This window comes from Erythrolamprus reginae, chromosome 1, assembly GCF_031021105.1.
Source record: "Erythrolamprus reginae isolate rEryReg1 chromosome 1, rEryReg1.hap1, whole genome shotgun sequence".
Lineage (NCBI taxonomy): Eukaryota > Metazoa > Chordata > Lepidosauria > Squamata > Dipsadidae > Erythrolamprus > Erythrolamprus reginae.
The window spans coordinates 108,634,895-108,660,934 of NC_091950.1; the positions used below are offsets into that span (position 1 = coordinate 108,634,895).

General features: G+C 44.3%; 1 protein-coding gene across 6 annotated transcripts in view; it reads left to right on the forward strand.

Moving 5' to 3' along the window:
• Positions 1 to 26,040, forward strand: part of NAV2 (neuron navigator 2) — a 395,483-nt gene that overhangs the window by 281,063 nt on the left and 88,380 nt on the right. The window contains exon 1 of one of the 6 annotated variants that reach the window (XM_070761692.1): positions 8,447 to 8,581. The exons of the other annotated variants lie outside the window; for them this stretch is intronic. Coding sequence (XP_070617793.1) covers positions 8,484 to 8,581 — 98 coding nt within the window. The 5' untranslated portion in view covers positions 8,447 to 8,483. Of the gene's footprint in view, positions 1 to 8,446; positions 8,582 to 26,040 lie in introns of those variants that run through there. 6 annotated transcript variants of the gene reach the window in all.

Consider the following 26,040-nt stretch of genomic DNA (forward strand, 5'->3'; position numbering starts at 1 on the left):
AAAATCGCTCCAAACTAGACTGCAGAAAATATGATTTTAGCAATAGAGTGGTCAACGCCTGGCATTCACTACCGGACTCTGTTGTTTCTTCCCCCAATCCCCAAATCTTCAACCTTACATTATCTACAATAGACCTCTCCCCTTTTCTAAGAGGTCTGTAAGGGGCATGCATAAGTGCACCTTTGTGCCTACCGTTCCTGTCCTAATGACTTTTTTACTACAATACAATACTATATTTGTATGACTAAATAAAATAAATAAATAAGAAAGAAAGAAAGAAAGAAAGAAAGAAAGAAGTTTTAGGCCATGGGAGTCATTGTGGAGAAGGATTGCCCCCAGTTCATCTATTCTTAGACAAGGAATAGGCCCATTAGTTTCCCCAGGCCAATTCTATTTAGAATTGAAGGTCTCTGAGATCAGAGTTGGATGCCTCTGCATTTACATTCATTCCGAATTTCCTCAAGCAATTCCTCTAATTTTATTTACTCACAAATGACTATATAATGTTGGTCTGGGTGGGGGACACTATGTGAAGGTATAGGAGATTTAAATGTCTGCTTCTTCCTGAGATTTGATCATTTTACACACAAAAGCCCTGTTCATTCATCTGTCTGTCTGTCTGTCTGTCTGTCTGTCTGTCTGTCTGTCTGTCTGTCTGTCTGTCTGTCTGTCTGTCTGTCTGTCTGTCTGTCTGCCTATCCACCCACCCACCCAACTACCTACCTACCTACCTATCTATCATCTATTCCAGCAAGCGGATGGAGGAAAGTGCAATAATTGAGATGAGGATTATTATTGGTGCATTATCCTTTTTGACTGTGTCATGCTTACTATGTAACTTTTTGGAAGTATTTTTGTGATTCTGTTTTATCATTTAGCTTGCCAGCTAACCAAATCTTTGCTTTCTTTTGGTATATTTATTGCTGATGCATGGAGTCAACGTTTAGCTATCTTGTATTTTGTTTTTAATAGAACCTTTGTTATGCAATGTATGTATTTATGTAACATATTTGTATAGCCACCAAGCTATACAAACTCTGGGTTGCTTACGGGTCCAAAAATAAAACAATATATACAGCAATAAAAATGACATCATCATTACCCCCCTACAAAAAAGACCCCAATAAAACCAAAACAGAAAATTATCATGCCACAGCCATACTTCATAGATGCAACATTCTCAAACTGTTATGTCCTCACTCTATCCCAATATTTGGGAAAAGAGCCAGCTCTTAAGTGCTTTCCTGAAGATTAAGAATGTGGGGGCTTGACAGATATCGGGTGGGGGGGGGTAGGTTATTCCATAGGGCATGGGCTCCAGTGACTTTCTTCCAAAGACCTATAAAAATGCCCATCACATCTGGCCTGGTAGGACAGTCAGATATCCTTGGATGGAAGCAGTCCTCCATGTAATCCATTTGCCGTGTAGGTCTTTAAAAGAGATACATATCAATGTCAAGCTTTGTTGTTGTTTCCATAAAAGGAAACAATGAATTTTGGATTATTATTTTCATGCAGAAGGAGACCCTATACAGCATCCATTAATCTTAATAAAATTAATTTTAGTGGCTACTCTATATTGAGCAGATCTTCTAAAAATCCTTTTCCATGGAAACAGATTTTTGTGTGTATATGTTTAATTTATTTATTTATTTATTTATTTATTGGGTTTGTATGCCGCCCCTCTCCGGAGACTCGGGGCGGCTAACAGCAATAATAAAACAATATACAATAATAATCCAATAAATACTAAAAATGATTAAAAACCCATTAATATAAAAAACCAAACATACATACAGACATACCATACATGAAATTGTAAAGGCCCAGGGGGAAAGAGCATCTCAATTCCCCCATGCCTGACGGCAGAGGTGGGTTTTAAGTAGCTTACGAAAGGCAAGGAGGGTGGGGGCAATTCTCCAATGCACTTGCAAGGAGAGTCCAACGTGGGTAATTCTCCAGTCTCATTGGAGGGACTGAGTTTTAATTTAAATATTATGCAGGCACCGCCCCCTAGCCCCCCAGTCATGAAAACTCAGTCACAGTAAAGGGACCTTTTTGAGTTTTCTCTACAGAAGTATTAGTAGTATTTTATGATTAAATGCTTTTGTAGTTTAAATTTGTTACTAATGCTTCTCACCTTTCTCTTTTCTTTTACTGTTTTTGCAGGTTTCTTTGGAAGACTGGCTCCCTCCCTTGCAGCAGTGGACCAGGCCCTCCGTGGGCTCTGTCCACTTGCCTGTCGCGCCCTGCCCCCCCCTCCTCTCACACCATCGGCGTTCGGAAAACGGCGGTGGGGGGGGGAATTCTTAGCAGGGCGACCGGGTCCCCGACCCCCGAGGTCACACCCGGCGATTTGGAGGCGGTTGATGTCGGGAGGGGCCTGCCCCGCCCGACGAACATACCAGAGCCGAAAAAGACAGAGGCGACCTTGAACGAGTGGCTGGGGACTACGAGGCCCTCATAAACGCCGAAACGGCGTCCTTAGCCAGCCCTCAGAAGGAAACGGCAGGAGTGGCTGTTTGGATTCCCGCCGGTTGTCATGACAACGGCGCGGCGGCCATGTTTGTTATTCGGCCGAGAGACAGCTATGTTGCTGGGGGTGAGAGGAGCGAGGAAGGCTCTGAGCCACACCCCCTGGTCTGCCTGGTAACGCGCAGCCGCCCTGAGAAGGCAGTTGCTGTCTTGTGATTTTCGGCTACGTAATCGACCGGGCCTTGCTTCTGCCGGACAGTCCGTGAGTGAAAGTAATCACGATGACCGATAATTCAGCCCACTCGGGGGAGGAGGTGGCCACTTCAATCAGGCCCGGTACCCCCAAGGACAAGCCTCATTCTGACAAGAACAAGGCAAAATCCTCTCAGAGTGCCTCCCTTAAAGAGGCTGAGAAGAGGATCCGAGCGCTTGAGAGGCAATTGGAACTGTCGCAGAGACAGCAACCAGCGCCGCTGCCTCAGTCTACTCTTATTATGGGGCCTACGCCCCCCCCGGGCCTCCCCCCTAACCGGCATAGCTGGGGTAGCAGGCTCGGCAACGGAGCAGGATTGGTCGCCAGAACGCCCCCTATTAACAGCAGGAGCTCAGTTTAACCAGCCCATGGCCAACATCACGGGAGCACAGTATAGCCAGCCCACTGCCACCTTCACACCTTCTGCTGTGGGTCTGAGGAGCTCGTTTGACACCTGGCAGAGCATGCCTTAGAACCTCCAGGATTTAATAAGCAATGTTTATGCCCAGGGTATCACAGTAGGGGCACAACAACAGGCCCCAGTGACCCACAATCCACAGAGGCAGAGGAATGTGTGGGCAGCTCCGGCTCCAGCTTCCTTCCAGGGATCAATGGAGGAGGACCTGTTTCTTAGAGAGGAGGACAGTGAAGAGGGCGAGGGGTTGTCGGGAGATGAACAACCACCCGAGCCACTGAGCCTTATCGGTCTCTTCAAGCCCTCTCTTTTTAGAATTATGCTTAATAAGGCCAAACTGGTTTTTGAGGAGGCAGGAGAGGGGAAGCTGCCTAAGGATGCCACCGCACAGGCCTCAACGGGGGGTCTTGCTTTCAGTGCCAAAGAAAGAACCCTCCTCTGATATTTTCCTTGAAAACATTAAAAAGCCTTGGGAAACACCAGCAGCAGCTCAGGGGCCCTCTATGATTGATCAAAAATACTATACCTTCGATCAGGAGATGGAATCTCTTTTAACACCTCCAACCATAGACCCTCCTGTGGCAAGCTTAGTCTCCACCGCCCTGGTTCCATCCAAGGTCTCTGATGGGCTGAAGGCAGAGGATAAGAGAGCCAAAAATATAGCTATGAAGACACACCAGATGGCAGCCTGGGCTTTACGAGCCGCTTCGGCGGCCTCGTTCTTCAATAGGGCAACTATCCTGTGGATACAGGACATCCAATCACGGGTGAGCCAGGAGGACGGCAAGCTCCGCCAGGACTTAAATAAACTGTTGGTGGCTACGGAATTTTCCGCGGATGCCACAATGGATGTGGCCAAATTTGCATCCCGCGCACTGGCATCCTCCCTGTCCTCCCGCAGATTGATTTGGCTCCGAAGCTGGCAGGCGGACGTTAAATCAAAATGGCGCCTAGCCTCAGCACGATTCCAGGGGGAAAAATTATTCGGGGATTCCCTTGAAAAAGTCCTTATCGAGGATAAGGATAAGAAAAAAGTACTCCCAAGATCCAACAGGAGAGGAGAAAGATGGTTCACTCCGTTCTATAGAAGGCAGACATTTCGTGCCGAGCCCCCCTCAACCGTCTCTCAGGGGTCGAGGACATTTCCCCAGGGCTCCTTCAACCAGGGAGGTTTCCGTCAGGACAGACCGTACTTTGTGGACCGAGGCAGACCCTATCAGCAGGGACGCCGTCCATATAGAGGATCAAACTTCAAAGGAGCCAAACGAGCAAAATGACTCTGCAGTCTCCTACCCTCTGGGGGGCAAGCTTCTGTACTTCGCCGACACCTGGAGGGCTGCATCCCTCGACACCTGGGCAGTTGCCACAGCAACACAGGGGTTAAGGATAAATTTTCTTCGCTTACCTCCAAACAGATTCATTCCATGTCCTCAGGTGCTAGACCCACAAAAGAGGGCACTATTACACCAAGAAATAGAGCACCTACTGGAGATAGAAGCGATAGAGGAGGTTCCCATACACCTGAGGGGAAAAGGATTCTATTCAGTCGTTTTCCTGGTCCCCAAATCTTCGGGCAGGGTCCGTTTGATTTTAAATCTCAAATGGTTGAATCTGTATGTGCGTTATCAAAAGTTCAAAATGCACTCCCTCAGGTCTATTCTACAGTCCATACGCCCAGGGGACCTGCTCACTTCTATCGATCTCAAGGAGGCCTACCTCCATGTACCGGTACTCCCGGAACACAGACAATTCCTCCAGTTTTACGTGAACGGATTTCATTACCAATATCGAGCAATGCCATTCGGCCTGTCATCAGCACCGAGGACGTTCACCAAACTATTGGACGTCCTTACGGCGACCTTAAGACACCGGTCAGTGCGCTTTATGGCATATCTCAACGATATTGTGATTTTGTCAAAGTCCTGGGACCAGGCACAATGAGATCTTCAACTAACCTTGACCACCCTACGAACACACGGGTTTACCATAAACTGGGACAAGAGCCACTTAACACCCACGACCCGCTTGGCTCACCTGGGCACCATCATAGACACGGAATTGTGCCAGGTATTCCTATCACAGGACAGACAGACCAATATCCGAGGTCTGATCCAGACATTGAGATCACAGCCAAGACCTTCACTGGCCTTCCTGTCCAAGATCTTGGGCACGCTAGTTTCTTGCATAGATGTCATGCCTTGGGCCAGGTTACACCTTCGTCCACTCCAATGGTTCCTCCTACCCTTCCAAAGGAGGAAGACCAGCCATACCAAGGCACAGGTGATTCTCCCGGCAGGGGTCAGGAGATCCATGCGATGGTGGACTTCAACAGCCATTCAGAGGGGGTCACCGTTTTGAGGACAAGACTTTGTCACTATAACGACGGACGCCAGCCTGACGGGGTGGGGAGCCCACCTTTCGTCCAGCGTGGCACAAGGTCTGTGGAGCCCTCAGGATTTGAGGGACATCAACATCAATTTCTTGGAATTGAAGGCAGTTTCCCTGGCACTGCTCAGCTTTTCTCATTTGGTGCAGGGCAGCCATGTCCTGATCCTAATGGACAATGTCTCCGCCCGCTCTTATATAAACCACCAGGGGGGGACGAGATCCAGACACCTGATGCAGGAGGCCGAATCTCTGTTCAGATGGGCAGAAGTCCATTTGGCTTCTCTCTCAGCCGAACACATATCAGGGCAAGAGAATGTGTGGGCGGACTGGCTGAGCCGCAAGACTCTGGACCCGGCAGAGTGGAAATTGGATCCCGGAGTGTTCAGGACACTGACAACTCGATTCAACACACCGATCTTGGACCTGTTTGCAACCTGTCACAACACACAGCTGCCACGCTTCTTTTCCCGGTTTCCATCTCCGGGTACAGAGGGAGTGGATGCGTTGCGCCTCCCCTGGCCAGAGGGGCTCCTGTATGCGTTCCCACCCACTCGCATCCTACAGAGGGTTCTGCAAAAGATCGTACAGGAGCGAGCCGAGGTACTACTAGTAGCACCCTTCTGGCCTCGACGGGCTTGGTTCTTGGACTTGAGGGAGCTGTCAATCTCTCCACATTGGAGAATCCCAGACCATCTTGTAGCCCTCAGCCAGGGATGCATTGCACACCCGGAGCCTCAGTGGTGGAGCCTGACCGTGTGGCACTTGAGGGGGACCGCCTGAGACGGCTACATCTCCTGGACACAGTCATAGCTACCATGCAGGCAGCGCGCAGACCATCTACGAGGCGAATTTACCAGTCGACGTGGTCAGCCTTCTGCACCTTCTGCGGAGTCCAGAAGATCGACCCTATATCAGCCTTGCCAGGAACTGTCCTAACCTTCCTTCAGGCAGGATTGGATAAGGGATTGGCTCCAAACACTTTGCGACGCCACGTGGCGGCGTTGTCTACAATATTAAGTCACGACTATTACCGACCTTTGTCACGACACCCTTGGATTCGGGATTTCTTAAAAGGAGCGTCGAATATTAGACCGGCTACTGTTCATAGGTTCCCCTCTTGGGACCTACCGCTCGTTCTTAAGGCCTTGACAGCTCCACCCTTCGAACCGCTGAGGACGGTACCGATGCGTTTTTTATCCATAAAAACGGCCTTTCTAGTTGCTATTACTTCGGCCAGAAGGGTGTCGGAGTTGTCGGCCCTATCAGTGAGGCCTGACCTCTGTCTATTCCATCCGGATAGAGTGGTTCTTCGATTGGACCCTTCCTTCATCCCCAAGGTGAACTCTGGTTTCCATAGAACTCAAGAAATAGTATTGCCTGATTTCTGTACACATGGCACGCATCCATCTGAACTCAGATGGCATAAATTGGATGTGAGACGTGCGGTCAAAATCTATATTCGTAGAACACAGACTTCCAGAACATCGGAAGCGTTATTTATCTCTTTTTCCTCGCAAGGAAGAGGCACTAGAGTGTCTTCACAAACTATTAGTCGGTGGATAAGAGTCTGCATCACTGAGGCCTATAAAGCATCAGGACAGGCTGTTCCTCAGGGAATAACAGGACATTCAACACGCAGTGCGGCGGCTTCGGCAGCCTGGTCTACACAAGCTTCGATCGAAGAGATTTGTAGAGCAGCCACGTGGGCAGCTCCATCTACCTTCATCAAGCATTACCAGATTGATGCTTTTGCTTCCGTGGAGGCAGCATTTGGGAGGAGGGTGTTGCAGAGGGTGTGTTCCACCTGAACGCCCTTGGGCCTAATTTTCCCTCCCGTTTATTATGTCTTGGGTACATCCCACGTTGGACTCTCCTTGCAAGTGCATTGGAGAAGAACCGTTGAACTTACCTGAACGGTCTTCTCGATGCACTGCAAGGAGAGTCCAAAACCCACCTGTTTGGTGGACCAAGGGCTTTTTTCCTGACATTATTCAAGTTATTTTAGTCGGTTTTGGCCTTCCAGTTGTTTAATAAAAAGTTTATAGTTTACTGCTCCTTCGTTTTTTTGTGACTGGTGGGCTAGGGGGCGGTGCCTGCATAATATTTAAATTAAAACTCAGTCCCTCCAATGAGACTGGAGAATTACCCACGTTGGACTCTCCTTGCAGTGCATCGAGAAGACCGTTCAGGTAAGTTCAACGGTTCTTCTAATCTCTGGGGGGAGTTGGTTCCAGAGGGCCGGGGCTGCCACAGAGAAGGCTCTTCCCCTGGGTCCCGCCAAGTAGCATTGTTTAGTTGACGGGACCCGGAGAAGACCCACTCTGTGGGACCTAACCGGTCGCTGGGATTCGTGCAGCAGAAGGCGGTCCCTGAGATAATCTGGTCCGGTGCCATGAAGGGCTATTCATTCCTATTACAATATAAGTATACATTTCTCCAAAAAAAATTCCATAATTTTTTCATGTGAATGTCAGTACAGGTATGCAAGTGAATGAAATGCATTGTGCTTCATGCAATGGAGAAAATGAACTGAAAGCATTAAGAAGTGAATCTTTTGATACACTTCTTGCACCCACATGAATGAGTTTCCTAGAGCCCAAGATATGCAGTCATGACAACACTGGTTGTTTTGTGTTAAGTCCCGCCAACTATCTTATCTGAAAGTTTTGCATAACTTTCTTTACCTCTTTACAACCAAGATTGCTTGGTCTTTCTCAGCTTTCTCAGCTAACCTAATTCCAGAATGGCTTAATTTCACTTTCCTTCAGCACTTTACAGGTTAATTTCGCAGAGGGATCAAGTTACTTTCTAGGGCTGTTTATAGTGTTCACCTTCCTGCTAGCTTGCTTTTTTCCCAGCCTCTTCCAGAGCCATTCTGAGTGAGCTATTGAGAAAACTTGCCTTGTTCATTTCTGTCACTTCCTCCGCGTGGAGTATTTTGATGGCAGCCCAATGAAGGTGTCAACCTATAAAATTAACCTGGCCCCTTTCTCTAGAGTTCTTCATGGGCAGCAAAGTGGAGAGATGCTTTGGACAAGGGATCTGGCAAGGTAAGACTGTTGCTGACTTACCAAAAATAAAATCACGGTGCAGAAGATAAGCGAGAATCACAGAGGAGGAGGAGGGAACATGGAGAGGTTTTAGGTGTTCGATCTTAGCAGCGCTAAAATAAGAATTTCTCACCAAGAAACTGCAAACTTCTACAGTGATTTGAAATGAAGCCAGGGAATGAAAACTGACTTTTACTCTCTTTATTTCCAGTATGATTACACATTTTAAGAGATAGTTGTGTAACATTAGCAAAGGAAAGCTAATGTTCATTGTAATTTCTTTCATTCTAAATTTCTAATTAAATGTTTACACATAAAGACTTTGGTAGTGTTATCTTTTCAAGTATTGTATATTGTTAATGTCCCTTTAATCCCTACTGGAAAGTTCTGCCTTGTTTAGTAAATGTCATGTTTTAAATTTTAAGTTTCTGAACATTTATGTGGGTTAGTGCATCTATTTTTATTGTATTCAGGGTTTTTTCCCCTCCTCTCAGCTCTGGCAATTGGGAAGACATATATTCTTTTAAACACTTTAACTGCATATTGCTTTCTGCACGTTAATTTCAAATATGTTTTGATTATTTTTTATACTCTGCGTTTTTTCCTTTTTTGTTCATACAACAGCAATATTTTGATAATAAGTAATTTTTATTTACAAGTGCAGGCCAAAATTCAATGAAGCACTCTTATCAATATATCATTATCAGCACCCATAGATATATAACATAATGCAGAATATCATTATTATTATTTAGTGCGAGAAGGGCAGTTTTTTGGGGTATATATTTCAAGTCAGAAATCTGGTGCTAGTGCTAGATTTATTATGTGGTCCTGAAGAAGCGGTAACGAACATAGCATAGAATTTTGTACATTAAATGTTACAATAAATGGGAATATGGATCATTTAGGGCCTTTTTTCTTTCAGTTTTTCAAATTATGCTGCATTTCATTGTGCAGCTTCTTCTTTGAGGTTAGGACGTTCACTAGTTCCGTCACTACAGTTTGTTTTATTTGTCTTTCTCAAATCTTTCAATTTGCCATTGCAAATACAGTCATTCAGTGCAGAGTTGTGGTGATTTCTGACAGGAGCTATGTCACTGTTTCCACATTTTACGTAATTCAGCGATAATCTTCAGACCTCAGGTTGGCTCCGTGTGTTCTCCTGAGAATCAGATATCATGCTTGTGTGAAAGGAAGGACACTCCCCCCCCCCAATGACATTACATTATTGATGTAGCCTCTTATATAAAGCAAAGATGAGAAACTGTAAGGATGTATGGAAATGAACATGGCAGTTTACTGAACTAATATAAAAATATTCTAATAAAGGAGCGGAAAATGGAAGCATGGCAGTTCAGGATAAGTTGAACTGATATGGGTGTGTCATAAAGAAATTAAGCAAACTTACTTTTTGTAACAGTTACCTCAGGCTTAATTTAAAATGTCCATTCAAGTTCTTCTGGTTAATTTCCTCTAAAGCAGTTATTATAATGTATATTCTATATTTATGTAAAACCATCCAGATCTGTAGAAAATGCTGATACATCTCACAAGGCTCTTTTCTGAACACCTCCAAATTTATTTGATTCTGCAATCAAACAAGTAGATAAACTCACACATCTTGAAAACTTGTTGTCCTTGAGGACACCAAGCATGTTTTATATATCAGTAAGAAGTATGATCACCCTGTTGCCTTTGTATCCCAACAAGAAGGCTTGAATCGGCCTGGTTGCTTTATAGCAAGGGAGAGATGGGAACAAAGCTACCATACATGTTCCATTCTTGTGCATTGTGCTGGAGGTTCTATAATAGTTACTGGACTACATAAAGCGTGAAGCCATGTTTTGGTGCCAACTGAATCTCTGTATAGGTAGGCTTAAGAGAAGCAAGTGCTCCTTCTCACCTCACATCTGCCACCTAGTGGTCATTGTTATTTCTTAGTCATTGCCCTAGAAAGAATAGTTCAATAAATCAAGCCTCAGGCAAAGTTTTTTGCAATTTTCTTGTAGTTAGTGTTTTATAAAAATATTAACATTAAATGACAATTGTAGAAAGATTATTCAGCAGACCTCTATTGAAAGGGATGCTATTCTAGATCATTTTGAGCAGCATACGAGCCAATAAGAAAATAGTGTCCCCAGCTAGGTAATCTAGGTTTGGTTAGTTAGTAAATGACAAAAACTAATCTATGTTTAGCTGGTAGAGATAAAAATTGTGGCTTTTGTATTTCACCATTCACTTTTTCTAGTCTGGATTTTTAATCTAGGTTTATTTCTGTACCCGAGAACTGCAAACACAGTGTTCTTGATTTTCTTCCTTCCTATTTTTAGTATATTCCTCGGTTTTTCAAATTACTTAAATTATTTTCTTTCCCCTCCCATTCTTCTATTCACTGACAACTAGAATAGAATCTTGGTTAGGTGTCAATTTCTCCTTAATTGCTAGATTCATTTGAGCTTCTGCCTCCCCTTAAATGCTAGACTACAGACTTGAACTTTTAACCTTCCTGTGAATATTTCACTCTCTGGGATTTCAGTATAGGTGGGATTGGACAGTAATACATGCAGCATTAAACACATGCACAATTATCTTAAAATAGCAAAAAAAAAAAAAAAGCAGTGAGCAACTAGATTATATTTTGAGTTTTGAATTCCCTCTCCAGATTGTAGACGGGATACCTTAGTATTCTCTTATTTGTATTTATTTATTTATTTATTTATTTATTATTTAGATTTGTATGCCGCCCCTCTCCGCGAACTCGGGACGGCTCACAACAAAGCATAAACAGATCGTACAAATCCAAATAGATTCAAATAAATTTAAATATTTAAAAAAGTTTTAAAAAGAACCCCAATATGCTAACAAGCACACACACAAACATACCAAACATAAATTGTACATGCCCGGGGGAGATGTCTCAGTTCCCCCATGCCTGACGGCAAAGGTGGGTTTTAAGAACTTTACGGAAGGCAGGGAGAGTAGGGGCAGTTCTAATCTCCGGGGGGAGTTGGTTCCAGAGAGTCGGGGCCGCCACAGAGAAGGCTCTTCCCCTGGGGCCCGCCAACCGACATTGTTTAGTTGACGGGACCCGGAGAAGGCCCACTCTGTGGGACCTAATCAGTCGCTGGGATTCGTGCGGCAGGAGGCGGTCTCGGAGGTATTCTGGTCCAATGCCATGAAGGGCTTTAAAGGTCATAACCAACACTTTGAATTGTGACCGGAAATTGATCGGCAACCAATGCAGACTGCGGAGTGATGGCGAAACATGGGCATACCTAGGTAAGCCCATGACTGCTCTCGCAGCTGCATTCTGCACAATCTGAAGTTTCTGAACACTTTTCAAAGGTAGCCCCATGTAGAGAGCGTTACAGTAGTCGAACCTCGAGGTGATGAGGGCATGAGTGACTGTGAGCAATGAGTCCCGGTCCAGATAGGGCCGCAACTGGTGCACCAGGCGAACCTGGGCAAACGCCCCCCTCGCCACAGCTGAAAGGTGGTTTTCTAATGTGAGCTGTGGATCGAGGAGGACACCCAAGTTGCGGACCCTCTCCGAGGGGGTCAATAGTTCCCCCCCGGGTGATGGACGGACAGATGGAATTGTCCTTGGGAGGCAGGACCCACAGCCACTCCGTCTTATCCGGGTTGAGTTTGAGTCTGTTGACACCCATCCAGGCCCCAACAGCCTCCAGACACCGGCACATCACTTCCACTGCTTCGTTGACTGGATGATTTCAGCAAGACCTCAATAGGAATACAAATTCACTGTAGAATTTCATAATTAATGCCCTCTAAAATCTTTGAGGTCAACTGACATTAAATTCAGACTTGACTTCAGCTCTGATCTTGGTGACTTTATCCACATGGCCAGCTAGTTTTGCCTGGCAGGAGTGTTAAAATGATTACTCCTTGTCTTCTTTTGGGAGATGTTTTGATCTTGAATCCTAAGACTTCCTAGAAGCCACCTATCCCAAACACAAATCAGGTCTTCTCCTTTGTATAGTTTCTGGGCAAATTTGAAGGAAGGCACTAGATTGCAGCAAAACATGGTGTTTATTTTATAAGAATGTCTACATTGGTTCCAGAGACGTGGCTGTTCATTTGGTTTTGGAGTTTCCTGGATTCCTATTTAATATTTTATTTTCCCTTTTCATTCTAATTAAAACAATCTAAATACAATTGAAACCTGGAGAATACACAGTAGGTGTATGTAGCAATTCAGGATCAGTCTAGCAATGGTTCTTCAGTATATGTGGTAAGTTCACAAAATACCTGCTGATATCATGTTGGAACACCTGTGTCTTTTCCTAGGATCCCAGATGCCTTACAATCCCAGGAAAAGGGACTGTACCTTTATGGCAGAGGTGTTCAAACTTGGCAACTTTTAAGACTTGTGGACTTCAACTCCCAGAATTCTGAGAGGCTTGAAGGCCACAAGTCTTAAAGCTGCCAAGTTTGGGGACCTCTGTTTTATGGTGTTGTGAACTGAGACTGACTACATTTGTGTTTTTTGTGTATTCTGAGCTGCCTTTTTAAAAGACAGAGGCCAAAGCACTGCACCACCCAAATATTTAGACCAGTTTGTTTAAAAGTATCAGTGGACATCACATTCCCTACCTCACCCTAGAAATTCTGAGCAGTATGCTTTGTTTTATTTTAAACATGTATAAACCTCCCCACGATGTATATTTGTCATTCATTCTCTCTCTCTCTCTTTTCCTCTCTTACACACACACGCACACAGAGAGAGAGAAAGAGAGAGAGAGAGAGTTCTACATACTTAGAAAAGTGCAGGGTCTCTTTGTTTTCCAGACTGATGGACACTTGGCATCCAGGCCCTGTGATGAATGATAATACTGAGAATAAACATGAACTATTTGCTCATATGTATCTTTTATTTTATTTGCTGAGCAATCACTGAATTTTTCTACATCGCTTCAGGGAATGTTCCACAGAGATGACTAAGGCTAGTTTGTGCCTCTGATCTAAAGTCCAGAAAATGTTTACAAATGTATTTCAGATCTGAATCTTAGCTACAACCCAAGTGTCAGCATCAACCTCGGCTTCATAAAATTATAGCACATCTGCCATCTATATGTTGCACATTTCCCTGGGATGCATTTTAGATCTCTCTAAGTAACAAAATAGGTAATGGTTAATAAAATATAACACAAGTGGAATACATTTTAGAATTCTTAAGGAAGCATCAGGAAACAGTAATGGCTACTGGAACTATACCAGTGGTGAGTTGCTCCTGGTTCTTAGAACCAATAGCGCTGGCAGCGGGGGACTATGCCCACCCACCCAGGACTATTCTGCTTATGCGCGGAAGTGTTTGCATTCACGCACAAGCACATGTATGAACCAGTGGCAAAATATTTTACAACCCACTAGTGCACTACACGATTTCAGCAGCTGGAATTAGTTGGAAGCATTTTATCCCCAGCCTTAACATATGCTTTCAGAAGCGCCATTCAAACTGTCTTTGTTTTCCCTTGGGTACAGTTGCATCACGTGCGGGGTATTTATGAGCTTGTCCTTTCTCAGAAGCAATAATGTAATAGACCAATTTAGCTGATAGCAAGATCAGAGGCTGCAAAAGACCAGCAGTTCAGATTGCAATTGAAAACAGATTTTAAAAAAAGAAAGAAAAAGACTGGAGAATTCCCATATTGGGAAGAATGTAGCACTATTCTGATTCAGTGCTGAAGAAATGTTCTGTGTCACTAAAGCTTTTGGGTTTTGTTTTTTTTATTGGAATATCTATTCTGACAATCACAATAGTCTCTGAGCTTTTATTTCTAAGAGGTATTATTATATAACTTTTCACACTCCGCCCCAAAAAACCCCTATCACCAAAACAGAAGTTTTCAGCTACTACACCATCCATATACAGGTAGTCCTCTGCAACAGTTCATTTAGTGACAGTTCAAAGTTACAACGGCACTGAAAAAAGTGACTTACTATCTTTTTTCACACTTACAACTGTTGCAGTATGCACCCCCATAGTCACATGATAAAAATTCAGACGCTTAGCAACCGGTTCGTGATGGTTGCAGTGCCCTGGAGATATGTGATCAGTTTTTGCGATCTTCTGACAAGCAAAATCAATAGGGAAGCCAGATTTAGTTTGCAACTATGTTACTAACTTAACAAATGCAGTGATTCGCTTAACAACGGTGGCACGAAAAGTCATGAAATGGGGCAAAACCCACTTAACACACATTTTGTAGCAGCATAAATTTTGCACTCAATTGCAATCATAAGGGCTACCTGTATACATAATGCGCCTTATGCTATTCCCTTTGCACTCTTGAGAATAGAGCCCCCAAGACTTCTCTAAGATTTAGTGTGTTTAATGTGTGTGAAGATCCTGACTGCAGACATAGGGTGTGTGGGAAATATAGTGTAAGACAAAGAGGATGCCTTCATTTGTAAGCAGTTAAAATAGCTGGAGAGAAATCTTTGTATTGTTGAAATAGAATCCTTTGGTATGTCATTTGCGTAAGAAATATGAGAATGTCATCCAAAGTGAAACTGGAGGTCAACACATAAATTAATAAAGTCTTTGAGGGATATTGGGGGGAGGGGGGCAATCATGGCATCAAGTGATTTATTCATCCCTGAAAGCCACGTTACAAAAAAGTGCTATGGGAAGAAAACAGCTAATTTAGGTTAATAGCATGATTATGACAAATATCAACCTATAGAAAATTAGTATTCCCCTCTAGTATAATTGCAATTAGATAAATTTAGGTGGAAGAATGTTTTTTAAAGCAGATTTGTTGGTGGTTGATTGATTATAGCCAGGATGTAATATGCTGATTCTTTAAACCACTTAGAGAGGATTATAAAACACTGTAAAGCGGTATATAGTCTAAGTGCTATTGCTATATAGATACTGGAATCATAAGAGAAAGTTAAATTAGTTCAGCTTTCTCAACATTACTCTACCTTCATCTTTCAAAGTATGTTAGATGGAAATTATGGGAATTAAAGTTCAAAGCATCTGAAGGCTGAAGAAGTGGAATAAGATTGGCAAATCTGAACATGAAAATCAAGCTTAACAAAGCAAAAATTGTTCTTATAGAGAGAAATATGAAATGACCTAGGCAATAAAAATTCCACAGTCCTTGTTGGGTGTACATAGTTTAAAATGAAAAATGTCTTGGCAGTAATAAATGGGCTATTATGAATCTTATTTTTTTACAACTTTAAAATTATTTGGTTTGCAGGTGGAATCTAAAGCTACAAAACCTTATATAGAGAGCAGTGTTGAACAGTGCTTTTAAGTTGTTTTGTTTGAATACTTGGCAAGGTTTTTAATATTATTTTACTGATCTGAAACATATTTTTAAGCTTGCATCAATGGGGTTATTGTTGCTTGCTTTTAACCGTGTGAAATATTGCAGTTCAGTGACTTCATTGTTATTTGGAAATTATGTTTGCTAGCTATTAACTGATAGGAGCCAGGAGAGATATGCTGGCAGTGGCCAGCATTACAATGGTCATCTTTACCCAGAAATGTGGACATTTGGGGAATTGGATTTGGACTCTTATACAGGACTTTTTCTGGAACTTAATTGCTTCAGAACACAGCGCCACCTTCCTGTTGTTGTTAAGAACTGCTGATTGACTACTTTCCCATATATTTCTGATTGCTCATTTTCCTTGTTTTTAATGTTTTAAAACTGTTTTTTAGTTAACTTATTTGGGGGGGGGGGTTTAGTGATGGATATATATGATTATTGGAATGAATGGGGTTATATGTATGGGGCGAATGGTTATGAAATGAATGGGAGGGAGTGGGTTGGATGGGATGGATGGGATTATGGTGTGAATGAGGGGAATGAGAGTGATACGAATGATATATTTGGCCCACCTGGTGCTGGAGAGGCAGGAGGGGAGGGGGCACCTATCTCTGGGAGGGCAGAGGGTCAGAATATTCCGGTGTTGCTGGGGAGAGGCAGATATGGCGGGAGCCACAGAGCTAGCCGTTCCAGGGGAAGGAGGGATCGCTGCTTAATAACGATCCCTTGTTCCGGCTCCGTGAGCTCAACCCAGAATACTGGTGATGAGTGTAATTCTGGCCCTGGGCTCAAGCTGCTGCTACTCAATGCCAGGTCGGTGGTAAATAAAGCTCTCCTCATCCGGGATTTGATCCTGGATGAGGAGGCCGATCTGGCATGTGTAACTGAAACCTGGCTGGACCCGGATGGAGGAGTTCTTCTCTCTGAAATTTTCCCAGCCGGGTTTCAGATATGGCATCAGCCTCGACCCCAGGGAAGGGGGGGAGGAGTGGCTATTATAGCCAGGGAGAGCCTATGCCTGCATAGACTCATTACTCCAGAGATTGCGGGTTGCGAGTCCCTCCTGGTGAAGTTGGACTTAGGGGTTCAGATGGGCTTGTTTCTCACGTACCTGCCTCCCAGCTGCGTGTCACAAGCCCTGCCTGTGCTACTCGAGGAGGTAACCGGGTTGGCGGTGGGCTTTCCCAGACTTATTGTCTTGGGGGACTTTAACCTGCCATCACTCGGCGGAGCCTCTGGACTGGCACAGGAGTTCATGGCCACCATGACAGCCATGGACCTGACCCAAGTAGTACAGGGTCCGACTTACTAGGGGGGCACGCACTCGACATGGTATTCCTCTCTGAGCAATTGAGTAATGGTCTGAGACTAAGGGGCTTAGAAGTGTTGCCTTTGTCATGGTCAGACCATTTCCTATTGCAGCTTGACTTCCTGGCTCCAATCCTTCCCTGCAGGGAGGCGGAACCGATTAGGTTGTTCCACCCCAGGCGCCTGATGGATCCAGAGGGTTTTCAAAATATTTTGAGCCAAAAAGGGGAGAGGAAGAGAGGAAGGAGTGAAAGAAGGGAGTGAGGGAGGAAAGAAGGGAGGAAGGAAAAGGAAAGCAAGAAATGGAGGGAGGAAAGGAAGGAAGGAAGGAAAGAAAGAAAGGGGGAAGGGACAGGAACAGAGGAAGGAAGCAAGGAAACTTATGAAAGGGGAGAGTAAGAGAGGAAGGACTGAAGGGAGGGAGGGAAGAAGGTAGGAAGGAGAAAGAAAAGAAGAAATAGAGGAAGGGAAAGTAAAAGAGAGAAAGAAAAAGAGCAAGAAAGAAAGCAAGAAAGAGAGAAAGAAAGAAAATGAAAGAGAAATAAAAATAGAGAGGGGGAATGAAAGAAATGGAAGGAGGGAAGGAAGGAGAGAAAGCAAGAGAAAGAAAGAAAGCAAGAGAAAGAAAAAAGAATGAAAGAGAAAGAGAGCAAGAGAGAGAAAGAGAGAAAGAAAGAAAGAAAGAAAGAAAGGCAACTTCAAAGAAAGGCTCACTGAGCATCTCTCACTCTCTCTCTCTTTCTATCCCTCTTTCTTTCTTTCTCTTCCTTTCTCTCTCTCCTCTTCCTTTATTTCCTCTCTCTCCCCTCCCTCTCTCTTTCTCTCCCCCCTCTCTCCCCCTTTCCCTCTCTCTTTCTCTCTCTCCCTCTCTTGCTATCTCTCCCCCCTCTCCCTCTCTCTTTCTCTCCCCCCTCTCCCCCCTTTCCCTCTCTCTTTCTCTCTCTCCCTCTCTTGCTATCTCTCCCCCCTCTCCCACTCTCTTTCTCCCTCTCCCTCTCTTTCTCTCTCTCCCCCTCTCTCTTTCTCTCTCTCTCCCCCTCTTTCTCTCTCTTCTTCTCACTTCTCTCTCTTGTTTTCTTTCTGTCTCTTTTGCTTTCTCTCTCTCTCTCTTTCTCTCTCTTTTTCTTTCTCACGCTCTTTCTTTCTCTTGTTCTCTCTCTCTTGCTATCTCTTTCTCTCCCCCCCCTTTCTCTCACTCTCTCTTTCTCACTTTCTCTCTATCTTGCTGTCTGTTGCTCTCACTCACTCTCGTTCTCTCTCCGTTCTTCTCAGCGGTGACGCATCCAATAAATAAATAAATAAATAAATAAATAAATGAATGAATGAATGAATAAATAAATAAATAAATAAATAAATTTTGAATTGTTTTCTACTATTACTAAAATAGTAATATTTTTTGTGATAGAGTAGAATAATAAATATTGTATGATGTTTTTATGCCACCTGAATCCCAATGACTCTGGATGGTTTACAAAAGAATTCAGGGAAAGACTTGCAATTATCTTTAAATCATATTGATGAAACTGTGGCATGGAACAGGTATTTTAAGTGTGCAGTATACTAGATTGGAACCTTTAGTCATTTAGTCCAGCAGTTTTTTCTCACAGTGACTGACCAATTGCACAATAAAGCCTACTAGTCTCCAAAAGATGGGCTTCAGAGGGGGTCACCCCACCATTATGTATAATAGAAAGATATGATTGAGTCAGGAATATATTGGTGCTGAGTGAATGAATGAATGAATGAATGAATGAATGAATGAATGAATGAATGAGAATTTATTACATGAGTGACTGTGAAGAAAAATGGCATCGAGGTAGTTAGTGGGAATGAACAAGTATCAACTCACAGGACAAATTTCCTTTGTGTGAAAGAATCGTGAATGGGTTAAAAGAAATGGAAACCAAAAAAGTCATTTTTAAGTGGCATTCATGAGATCCTCAATCTAAAATCAAGAGGTTTAATAGACAAAAAAAGTTGCATTAATGAGATTATGCACCATCTTCACACAAAGTGAAGATGGTTTGCAGAGAAAGAAAGCTATGGAGGTATAGAGTAAGAGAGGGGTGGCATACAAATCCAATGAATGAATGAATGAATAACTTTAAAACAGACATAGTTCTATTACATCTTATATTTCATTTATTTGCCAGCTTCATTCCTTTTCTTTGCATAAATTTGCTTGTCCTGATAGGGAATGCAGTGATGGTTAAGTTTGTTTATATGATTTTTTAAAAATGTTCTGAAATTATACGGCTATCATTCCATTGATAAAATGGATTAGAAATTCTAAACTCAGTTTTGTGCTCATTTTATATTTACAGTGATCCCTCGAGTTTCGCGAGGGTTCCGTTCCAAGACCCCTCGCGAAACTCGATTTGTCGCGATATAGCGGTGCGGAAGTAAAAACACCATCTGCGCATGTGCGGCCATTTTTTCATGGCCGCACATGCGCAGATGGTGAAGTTTGCGTGTGGGCGGTGGGGAAGACCAAGGGAAGGTTCCTTCAGCCGCCCAACAGCTGATCTGCTCGGTAGCGCGGCAGCAGCGAGGAGCCGAAGATGGGGTTTCCCCTTTGCCTGGGCAACGGGGAAACCTCATCTTCGGCTCCTCGCTGCTGCCGCGCTACCGAGCAGATCAGCTGTTGGGCGGCTGAAGGAACGTTCCCTGGGTCTTCCCCGCCGCCTCGGATCCTCGCTGATGCCCGCCCGCCGTTTGCCGCTCGTCCCGTTCGCCCACCGCTCGCCCCGTTCGCCCGCCGCTATCGAACTTGCTATCGAGCCTGCTAATGAAATCCAACCCGCAGCGGCCCTTTCCCTCTCCAGGCTGCGGGAGGGGTCCGGAGAACAATGCTGGCGCCGCGCTCCCGGCTGGGCTTTTTTCCCCCATTTCCCCTCGGGTGGAATTTCAGACCCTCCGCCGGTTGGATTTCATTAGCAGGCTCGATAGCAAGTTCTTCCTCCCTTTAGAAAGCCCCGCAGCCCTCCTCCGCCCGGCGAGGCCGCCAGCAAGGACCCGCAAAGCCGCCGCCGCCGCAGCGAGGCCAAGCCGCCCGCTCCCACGGCACGGGCTCCCAACACAGCGTCTAACACAAAGTCCTACTTCTCCCCCCGCAGCCAAAAACTCGCAAGGTAAGCTTCGGGGCGGGGCGGGCGGGGCCCTTTTGTGCCAGTCGGGGAGGCGGCGGCGGCTGCAGCAGAGGCGGGCGGGGGGAGGCCGGCCCGCCGGAGGGGCGATGCGGGCGGCGGAGACAGGCGAAGTCCCGCCCGCCCCCCGCCCGCTTGGCCCCGGGGGGCTGAAGGGAGCCGGGCGGGGGAGGGCGGGGGCTACTCGGTTCTTCCTCAGCCGGGGGTAGCCGGAGCGCCAGCCAGGCGGGGGCGGGCGAGGCGAGGGCTGCGGGGCGTGCCGTGCTCCAAGTTGCCGCGCTGCCTTTGTAAACCTGCCCGAGGGAGGCGAGGGAGCCCCTTTGTTGGCCGGCGGCCTGGCCGGCCCTTGGCGCGCGGTGCCCGCGGGGACTGCTGCGGCGGGGCCTGCCCACTGCCTTCGCCCAGACCAGAGGCGTCGCTCGGCTGGGCTTGCAGATCCGCGGAGGCATCGCCGAGGGCGGGCTGAGCGGCGCTGTGTTGGGAGCCCGTGCCGTGGGAGCGGGCGGCTTGGCCTCGCTGCGGCGGCGGCGGCTTTGCGGGTCCTCGCTGGCGGCCTCGCCGGTCGGAGGAGGCTGCGGGGCTTTCTAAAGGGAGGAAGAACTTGCTATCGAGCCTGCTAATGAAATCCAACCGGCGGAGGGTCTGAAATTCCACCCGAGGGGAAATGGGGGAAAAAAGCCCAGCCTGGAGCGCGGCGCCAGGCATTGTTCTCCGGACCCCTCCCGCAGCCTGGAGAGGGAAAGGGCCGCTGCGGGTTGGATTTCATTAGCAGGCTCGATAGCAAGTTCGATAGCGGCGGGCGAACGAGGCGAGCGGCGGGCAAACGAGGGGAGTGGGGGGCGAACGAGGGGAGCGGCGGGCGAACGAGGGGAGTGGGGGGCGAACGAGGGGAGCGGCGGGCGAATGAGGCGAGCGGCAGGCGAACGGGACGTGCGGCCGCCGAACGGGGCGAGCGGCAAACGGCGGGCGGGCATCAGCGAGGATCCGAGGCGGCGGGGAAGACCCAGGGAACGTTCCTTCGGCCGCCTAGCAGCTGATCTGCTCGGCAGCGCAGCACCAGCGAGGAGCCGAAGATCTTCGGCTCCTCGCTGCTGCTGCGCTGCCGAGCAGATCAGCTGCTAGGCGGCCGCTCGAGAGCAAGAGGGGGGAGAGAAAGAGAGAGAAGGAAAGAAAGAGATGAGAGAGGGAGGAAGAGAGTGTGAGATAGGAAGAAGCAACATAGAGAAAGAGAAAGAAAGATGAGAAAGGAAGGAAGAGAGTGACCTGATCGGGTGGGGAAAATCGCGATATAGTGTTCGCGAAGATCGAGATGGTAACAATTGCTGAAAAATCGCGATATAGCGTTTTCGCGAAGATCGAGATCGCGAAACTCGAGGGATCACTGTATATATCTCAGCAATGGAAAAATCTATTCTCACCCAAGGCCGCACTTTAAACCAATTTATTTGATCATATATTCATTGGTTGGTTGGTTGCCAGAGAATGCTGATATTTTGCAGTTATGCAGATATATTATGGTATTAAAAGGGATAAAAACAAAATAATTTATATTTTCAAATACATTTTAGGGGTGTCATCTTAGAGGGGCTTAGAGATTGAAAAAGTGTTGCTTTGTTTCCTTTATTCCGTGTCATACTCGGGGCGTCACATTGCTGTCACATGACATTTTGCGACATTTTTCCCCTTCATGGAGCTGGAGTGGGCATGGCCTGCGTGTAACATATCCAGCCTGCAGGATGTGCCATTTTGATACCCCTGTTTTAATTCTCTGTCTTTTAAAGGGATTGGTTTCTTAGGGCAGCCTTCCATATGCACTGGGGATAATGGCAAGTGTAGTCCACAGGGTGTCCAGAAAACCTGGAAAACAGGGAAATCGGGGAATTATCAGGGAAATTGTGAAAAAAACGGAATAAATCGGGGGGTGGAGAACCAAACTGTATTAAAATGTTTAAAAGTCAGGGAAAAATCATGTTTAAAAATGGATCGCGCTGCCTGGCATAGTCAAGCAAAAATGTGCATAATTGTGGCAACAACTTGCTTCCTCAGCTACCGATATTTCTCCATGGTTTAGCCATTTGGTTATCTATGACTGCATTTTAACTAGATCACAAGTTATAGGGAAATATCAGGAAATTTCAAAATGCTTTCCCCCTGGACACCCTGAGTCCAATCAAATCTACCTATTCTTAAAAAACCAAGTTATCTAACCAGGTATTTGTAAGGAAATATCATTTGTGGAAGTTTCATGCCTTATTTAAATAAAGACTTTAGAGCATTACAATCCTCATTTTATTTTTTTAAATGCCAATTAATAATGTCACAATTCCCCCCCCCCCCGATAAGCATGCTTACAATTGTTATTTATTATGGTCTTGCTTTGGAATGTAGATGATATCATTTAGACAAACTATTAATTATGTTTATGGATTTAAAAGGCCTCAAAGAGACAAGAGCTGATAAATGAGTTGTAATCAAGCACTTATAATGGAGGAAAATAATAACTTGTTACTACTCAGCAGTTTTCAAATGCATTCTTCCTTTATTGGACTGCTTTAAAAGAATTCCTCTTAAATACACTGAACTCATTCCTTAATAAAATTGAAAAATAAATATTCTATGAGCATTATACAATGGTACCTCATCTTACGAACGCCTCTTCTAACAAACTTTTCAAGATACGAACCGGTGTTTAAGATTTTTTTGCCTCTTCTTCCAAACTATTTTCACCCTACGAACCCAAGCAGCTGCTGCTGGGATGAAGGGGTTTCTTTCCCCCCCCTTTTTTGAAGAAAGAAAAGGGAGGGGCTGCTTCGAGTAGGAAAGATTTTGCAGAGAACAACGTGCTTGCAAAGGCACTGAAAGGGTGTCTTTTTAAGAAAGAAAAGGGAGGGGCAGCTTGGAGGAGTAAAGATTTTGCATGCTTGCAAAGGCACTGAAACGGTGTCTTTTGAAGAAAGAAAAGGGAGGGGCAGCTTGGAGGAGTAAAGATTTTGCATGCTTGCAAAGGCACTGAAACGGTGTCTTTTGAAGAAAGAAAAGGGAGGGGCACCCCCCTTGCCTTTCTTCCTTCCCACTCACCCTTTAGCCTAGCCTTGCTTCTTCCACCCGCCCCCTTTAGCTGCTCCTCCCTGCCCTCTGTTCGCCTCCCTTCTAAAGTTTGGGATTTTCCTGAAGGATTTGCAAGCATTATTTGCTTTTACATTGATTCCTATGGGAAACATTGTTTCATCTTACGAACTTTTCACCTTACGAACCTCCTCCTGGAACCAATTAAGTTCATATGATGAGGTACCACTGTACTTGTATTGCAGATGGATAGTCCACAATCCAATAGACAATGAATGAATTTCTAATCCACTTTTTCACTGATAACGTCCATCGAGGTCTATTTCAATTAGTCTTTGACATCAATGGATGGATACAAGTATTTCCTCTCAGGCAACACCAACATTCAATATAGTGGCAAATAAACAGAGCAAATGCTTCAAATTATGATAACCAAATAATTCTGTGGGAGGAAAACTCAGAAAGAAGGATCCATCAGTGAGGTGATGGTACCGGGGATGGGTTTATTACTTCAAGGTCTGTACCAATAGACAGCCAAAGTGAAAAGGTGTCCTTGTTTAGCAATAAGATCAAGAAGCTTGATGAAAAAATTGGTACATGTTCATCTATTGATTTTCCCTTGTCAAACTTTCATTATTTAAATGCATCATTTTTTTAATGTTTTAATAAACTAGGGGAAGGTTAACAAACAGGACCTTTTGGTTTTAAATCTCTGGTGAGTTTTAAAAGATAAAACTATTATTTCCCTAATTATTATTTTTCAACATGCAGCAGCATGTCTTCGTTTATCCTGCAGGCTGATGACACAACTTTGATAACAAATCCTGTGCAATTGCTGGATATTCTTCTTGGAATTCCTCATACCATGATGTCAGTATTGGGTGGAATCCCAAAGGGGCACAATGGAAACAAATTGTTTTACAGGATAATTAAACATGTTCTGTGGTCTTTCCCTTCCTTTCAAAATTCTTTTTTATGCTGTACAAAAAGAATCGAGTAGCTAATGTTTTAGAAAAAGGGGATTTAGCAATCAAATACCCAGTTTGAAATGCAACATGAAGTGTTCTAGAAAGAAGGTTACCAATATAAATATCACAAGGTATTCCTCTCTGAAGTGTAAGATAACCTTTGTGGGAGTTTTTAACTACAAAGAGAGTTACTCTCAAACTCTTAATATATTACTTAGTAGGTACACCAGAGAATGCCTTCCACCTTGTTCCAGTTAAGTAAACCCCTTAAAAGCACCTGAATGTCATTCATTCTTGGTTGGGAAGAATTTTTAAACACCTGACTATTCCTAGTAGACAGATACAAACAATCATTATTAGAGTGATGATATTTCTCAGAAATAACTTTGAAATTTCCATAGTTGGTTTGTAAGACTTCGAATAGCTAAGTAATGCTGAGAAGTAACATTTGACTGTTGGAGTATAGCATACTGTATATATTCTTTAAAAGTATTGTTTTTGTTATGGGAAATGCAAAAAGTAAACTAGTTGACTTCAAGCTAGGAAAATCCTTCAGTAGATCATTAATCAGGATATACTGTAGTTAGGAATTGAAAACTGTGAGGAAATCTCACCAGGCTATCCAAGATAATTCATTCTGTACGCTTTTCTTTAAGTCTGATATCAGCTTCAGAGTTTGAGGGAAAGGAGATTTTTTTGTGATTATGGTCATAACACCAATAATTATTTTGTGTGTTTATGTGTCCTATTTTTAAAGGTTTGGCTCCATACAGACTCATGGGAATGATCACATAACAAGTACAGTATCTTAAAATAATCAAACGTTAATGAATTATAAATGGAAATTTTTTTCACAGTTCGTGGAGACCTGGTTAACATTCATTTGAAGAAACTATATCTATCCTCTCACAATTTTAACGCCTTATTTTCACAGAACGCATTCCAGTATTTTTTTCAATCTTCTTAAAATTGTGTTTTTCCTTAGCTAGAATATGAGACAAATTAAAGATGTCTTTAAATTAGGCTGTTGGCTTGAGCTGATGTTGAGCTGGCGGGATCCAGGGGAAGAGCTTTCTCTGTGGCAGCTCCGACTCTCTGGAATCAACTCCCCCCAGAGATTAGGACTGCCCCCACCCTTCTTGCCTTTCGTAAACTCCTTAAAACCCACCTCTGTCATCAGACTTGGGGGAACTGAGACATCCCCCCCTTGCCTATGTAACTTTGTGCATGATATGACTGTGTGTATGTATTTTATTTACTGGGGGGTTTTTTTTAGACTTTGTAATGTAAAACTGTTATTTTAGATTTTAATTATTAGATTTGTTACCATGTATTGTTTTTATCACTGTTGTGAGCCACCCCGAGTCTAGGGAGAGGGGCAGCATACAAATCTAAATAATAATAATAATAATAATAATAATAATAATACTGTAATAATAATAATAATAATAATAATAATAATAATAATAATAATAATAATAATAATAATGTTAGTTGGAACTGATTTGTCACCATCTGAGGTGAGACATGGTCAGTGTTTTGAATCGACAAGCTTGGAGCTCAAACCAACAGCCTAACTATCAACCCAAGCTATTAATATTCAAACACATTTCAATGTCTTTAAATACCTGATTTCAAGTATCCAGCGTAGGTGTCATTTGATT